The sequence below is a fragment of the Bactrocera latifrons genome, unplaced genomic scaffold (genome assembly GCF_001853355.1).
Source record: "Bactrocera latifrons isolate USDA-ARS-PBARC rearing strain unplaced genomic scaffold, ASM185335v1 scaffold_10, whole genome shotgun sequence".
NCBI lineage: Eukaryota > Metazoa > Arthropoda > Insecta > Diptera > Tephritidae > Bactrocera > Bactrocera latifrons.
The window spans coordinates 181,967-186,789 of NW_017534408.1; the positions used below are offsets into that span (position 1 = coordinate 181,967).

Consider the following 4,823-nt stretch of genomic DNA (forward strand, 5'->3'; position numbering starts at 1 on the left):
GGACCCAGTTATGGCGGACAGGCTCTTGCTGGGCCAAGTTATGGCGGACAAGCTCTTGCTGGTCCCAGTTACAGTGCTCCGGCACCAGTTCCCGAGCTTAACAAGGAATTCTTCAGCTACACTGCACCCGAGCATGAGTTCAATGATGCCGGGGATGCCGGTGACATCGCTAATGTGCTGAAGAAAAACGTGCGTGTTATTTTCGTTAAGGGACCACAGAACTCTGCACTCGAGAATGCCGCTGTGCAATTGTTGGCTAAAAACGCTGTTGAGGAACGTACCGCCATCTATGTGCTGAACAAACAAGCTGACATCGGTGATTTGGCCAACAAACTGAACTCAGTCGATCATCGTAACGCATACAAACCAGAAGTACACTTCGTCAAGTATAGGACACCAGCTGATGCTGAGAATGCCAAGCAAGCTATTCAATCGCAATATGATGATTTGGGTGGTAATACTAGCAGCTTCAGTGGTGGTGTCGCTCCAGTTTTGGATTTCGCTTCAAAGCCAGTCGCTCCTGTAGCTCAACAGCCAATCGGTAGCGTGGATGGTGCTTATCTGCCACCAAACAAAGTTTAATAAATTCACTGGCGTCTAATGCTATAGATTTATCAAACGATTTGTTAAATAGTAATTAAGTCCAGATGTTCCTTGTTAACTAAATGTATAAGTTTCTTTATAAATAAAAAAAAAAATATGTCTTTAAGTATATCGAATTAAAATTAGTGGATTTTTATTACAAACAACTTTGATGCATAGTTTATAACAGGGTTTTCAATAAGACCGCTGAAATTCTTTATCCCAGTGAAAGTAAATTCGATTTCCTTTGAATGCCCACCACGGGAACGTTTGCAAAAGAATAGAAGCTGAACCTAATTTTTGACGGGTTTCAAGCTTAAATTTGCCGAGACTACGCTAATTTCACATTCGATATTCGTACGAAAATCATAGACTTGACGTAGCCCCGCGGAAAATAGTTTAACGGCGTCACACCATCCAGAGATAACACGTTAAACAAACTTGGTTTTCAATGAATCGATCGTGACATTCACTGCCTGGCTTCTGGAACCACATATTCTCCAAGTCCATATTATCGAATGCGGACTAAAAATATGCGGTTATTATTAAGCGGTAGCAGTAACGTGCTGGTCTTGATCATTGTGGAGGAAGTATGCCCACCGTACCTTAAACCGCACCGAACCAATAAATAATATTTTGCTTATTGACAAAGCCATTCAGCCAGAAAGGAGCCTCATCGCTGAAGAAAATTTCCGATGCAAAGCTGGAACATTTTCGAGTTCTTACTCAGCCCAATTCACTAACTTACGATGATTCTTGCGTCAATTTGATCTTGTTAGAATGTCGGCTAAGATATTTTCGAAAAATTCGGCAAAATTCGACGTTACAGAAATGCCCAACGCTTGAGAAAAACGTCTGAGAGACTGATTTGGGTCTTCCGGAAGCGGCAACAATATTCCCACGCTCTTAAAGCTGAGGCTACTGACTTCTCATTGCGGTAGTAAATTCTAATAATACCAAAAAGGTGTTTGCCAAACCTTACTGAAGAGATGTGTTAAAAAAAATAAGGCGCCGTTATCTGTCCTTGTCGGTCTATTTTTGTAGCGTCCCTATTGAAAAACCCGTATATTCACTCAGTTGGTCGTTGGTTTCGAAGCATGTGGATATCCTTAGATCTTTAGCTTAATGGATCCAGAGTTAAGTCAAATACTAGCAAATGGTAGGGAATTTCTTTAGAAGTTAAATGATCGATCGGAGTCATGCTGAAAAGAGGTCGTGGTAATTAATATCTTATGCGTCCCTCCGGAACTTCAAAAAAATAATTGGGTGTCGAAATTTCTGTCAACATCTTCGAATCTTCGAATGAATAAACAAAGGTGTACCAAAAGTTGTCCAGTTCTCTCATACTATCGGAGATTTATAAAACTAAGAAGCTATTTTTCAGCTTAAGTCAACTTCTTTGTGGGGTCTCCTTGAGACCATACTCGATCACGAAAAAAAGACATTTGCGAAGATAAAAAAAAACAAACAACTCTTTATACAAACGGAGAAGCATATTTCAATGATAGAATTAGAAGTTCAGCCATGGCTGAGAAGAGCCCAACTGGACCAACTCATTTAGATAGAAGGTGTGGTGACACTCTTGCACATATTAAAGTGACAAAACACTGTACTAACGTAAAAACTCATTTCGTACGGCTCCGTAAATATAGTAATAGATTTTTACTGACAAACTCAAATCGGTACTGAATCCAAGAAAAAGCGAATGATTTGGTACACTCTGGTAAGGTCGGACAACAGTTTCCAAGGATTATTTAAAAAGATGCTTAAAGTGTCGCTTAGGTTCTGTAGCTCCACAAATTTGTATTTGCCATATAATAACTTACGTACAGTGTGGGAGGTAGATCGACTATAAGACCTGTGCCTACCTACCGTGAGATCTCACTTTCAGACCTTCAGAAAATTAGTGAAGTATGAGGAGAAGTCCTCAGCTTCCTTAAAGGCCTTCCAATCTGAAAGCAATTATTAAACTGGATTGACAAAAGTTTCATCAAGCCTTACACACTTGGAATAAAACTACGCCTTATGAGGATTTAGGTCACTATCGATGAGGCGTTCTTTCAGTTCGATTCGTTTATGGAGTTTGCTTTATTGCAAAGAAATATAAAGACCACAATGGATGTATATATATAAGTTTTATTAAATCTAATCACACATATTCACAGATATAAATTAACTACCAAAAAAAAAAAAAAATGCTTCACTGCGCCGGCGGGAGGTAGTCCAGTGGCGACGGTGTAGTCACACTTGCCACAACGCTCTGCTCCACTGGGCGCTGTCGCGGCTCTATGGCTCCAGTAGAACCGATAACATTTTGCGTTGGTACGACGCTTTCGGAATTAAAGTGATTGGGCCCATTTAGAGATTCGTATTGCGATTGAATAGTGCGTTGCGCATGCTCAGCCTCTTGGCGCGTGCGATATTTGATGAATATCACTTCAGGTTTCTGTTGGGCTGAGCCGGGTTGTTGTTGTAATTTCTTAGCCAGTTCAACGGCACTATGCTGCTTTGTTAGCACGTAAATCGCCGTCTTTGGTTGTTGGCTATCCTTCAGCAATTGCAAGGCTGTCTTTGTAAGGCCGTTCTGTTCTGGCGCTTTGATGAACACCACTCTAAGGTTCTTTTTCATTTTGCTCAATAGATTATTGAAGTCTGGCGGTAGTTCATAATTTTCCTGGGGTGCAGAGAGATAGTAGTACTCCTTATTGTAGTATGTGGGTTCGGGTGCGCGAGGCACTGCAGATGCGTGCTGCAAATGTATCGGTTGAGCTGATTGTGGCAAGGGCTGAGGAGTTTGTGGGGAGACCTGGGGTAGTGGCTGCCGTGAAAGTTGAGGTTGTGGTTGTAACTGTGCGATGGCCTGGACCTGCGGTACAAGTTGAGGTTGGGGTTGAGACTGTGGCAAAAATCGCTGTTGAATTTGTGGTTGTGGCTGAAGCTGAAGTAAAAGTTGAGGTTGAAGCCGTGGTTCTGCTTGAATTTGTGGCTGTGCCAAGATTTGTGGCAGTTGTTGAGCTAGCTGTGAAGATTGTATCTGGACAGGCTGGACTAAGACTTGGTGTAGTACTTGTTGCTCAACTGAAGGTGTAGGCTGGGAGAAACCCTGTCTCTGAGCCTGTTGAACCTCCGAAATCCCCTGTGTTAGCTGTGCTTGTTGCTGTTGCTGGCCATAACTTGCCAGCTGTATTAACTGATTGGAGAATTGCGAGCTACCAGCTGGTGCAAAATTTTGATTCTGAACAGCAGCTTGTGGCTCGGAAATTGTAACTGATTGTTCTTGTTTAGCAGCGAACTTTTGCAGTAACTGTACTTGAGGATAGGTTAAGGCGCCGTCATAATTCGGAGCGTAATTTAATTGATAGTTGTAGCCTTGAGGCGCCGCAAGAGCTGCCCCTACAAATAGCGAAAACTGCAAAATAGGAACGGTTGAAATACGTATTAGTATAAGTAATTCGGACTAAGATTTAAAAAAAAAAATTTGAATTTTTTGTTTAATTTTTAATTTTTTTCACAACAACGAAATCGAAAATTCGTTTGCCAGAAAAGTTAGTTAGAAATCACGCTTCCAAGTGAATGGTGTTGTCGAAAGTTTTCAATACACTATACAAATTGTGCACTATGTATTAATTGAATTGATTTAATTACTTTACATATAACATTTACAGCATTTTTATGACACCCACTAGGACTAAGTTTTTAAAATGTTCTTATACTATATTTTAGCAATCACACATGATTTCTAAATCACTAAACCAATTTTCGCACTCACCACTAACACACGCATCATCGATTCAGTTGTTGTTTAATCGAAAATCCCGAGCAAACTACGAGGATCCCCGCCGTAAGTCTTTACAACGTGAAATTTAAAATGTAACTGTTAATCAAGAGGGACAATAGTGCACTTTTTATATGTCGCCAAATTAGGGAGGAGCGATTTGTAACGATAGAGCGATAGTAATCCAGATACAATCGCATCAAAGATGATAAAAACTGAAAAAACCAGAAAATAAATTATAATAATAATAAAAATAAAAACCCGAAAACTAAAAGAGCCCATAAACTACAGAAACAAAGCTTAAACGACCTCCGAGTGATCAATAAGCCAGTAATGGGGAGCGTCAAAATGCATAAATTTTCATATCACATCATTTTTATGCCTACACATATACGCACATGCATACCGTCACAAATGTGAATTGTATAACCATTTATATTACAGACACATATACCCTTTTCCGTAT

At 40.3% G+C, this 4,823-nt stretch overlaps 2 protein-coding genes across 3 annotated transcripts in view; one reads left to right on the forward strand and one right to left on the reverse strand.

The window, feature by feature from the left end:
• The window catches only part of LOC108965836, a 1,099-nt gene extending 374 nt beyond the window's left edge, over positions 1-725 (forward strand). Inside the window, exon 3 of one of the 2 annotated variants that reach the window (XM_018928490.1) lies at positions 1-725. This exon is cut by the window's left edge and continues 1 nt beyond it. In XM_018928490.1, coding sequence (XP_018784035.1) covers positions 1-582 — 582 coding nt within the window. In that variant the 3' untranslated portion in view covers positions 583-725. The other variant, XM_018928495.1, reaches the window with a different exon arrangement.
• Positions 726-2,698: 1,973 nt separating this feature from the next.
• LOC108966174 (mediator of RNA polymerase II transcription subunit 15-like) lies at positions 2,699-4,423 on the reverse strand. The gene is made up of 2 exons (XM_018928940.1): positions 4,352-4,423; positions 2,699-3,991 (listed from the first exon to the last, which is right to left on the reverse strand). Exons 1-2 carry the CDS (start codon positions 4,367-4,369, stop codon positions 2,783-2,785), a joined length of 1,227 nt encoding a protein of 408 aa, XP_018784485.1. The 5' UTR covers positions 4,370-4,423; the 3' UTR covers positions 2,699-2,782.
• Between the last annotated feature and the right edge of the window lie 400 nt (positions 4,424-4,823).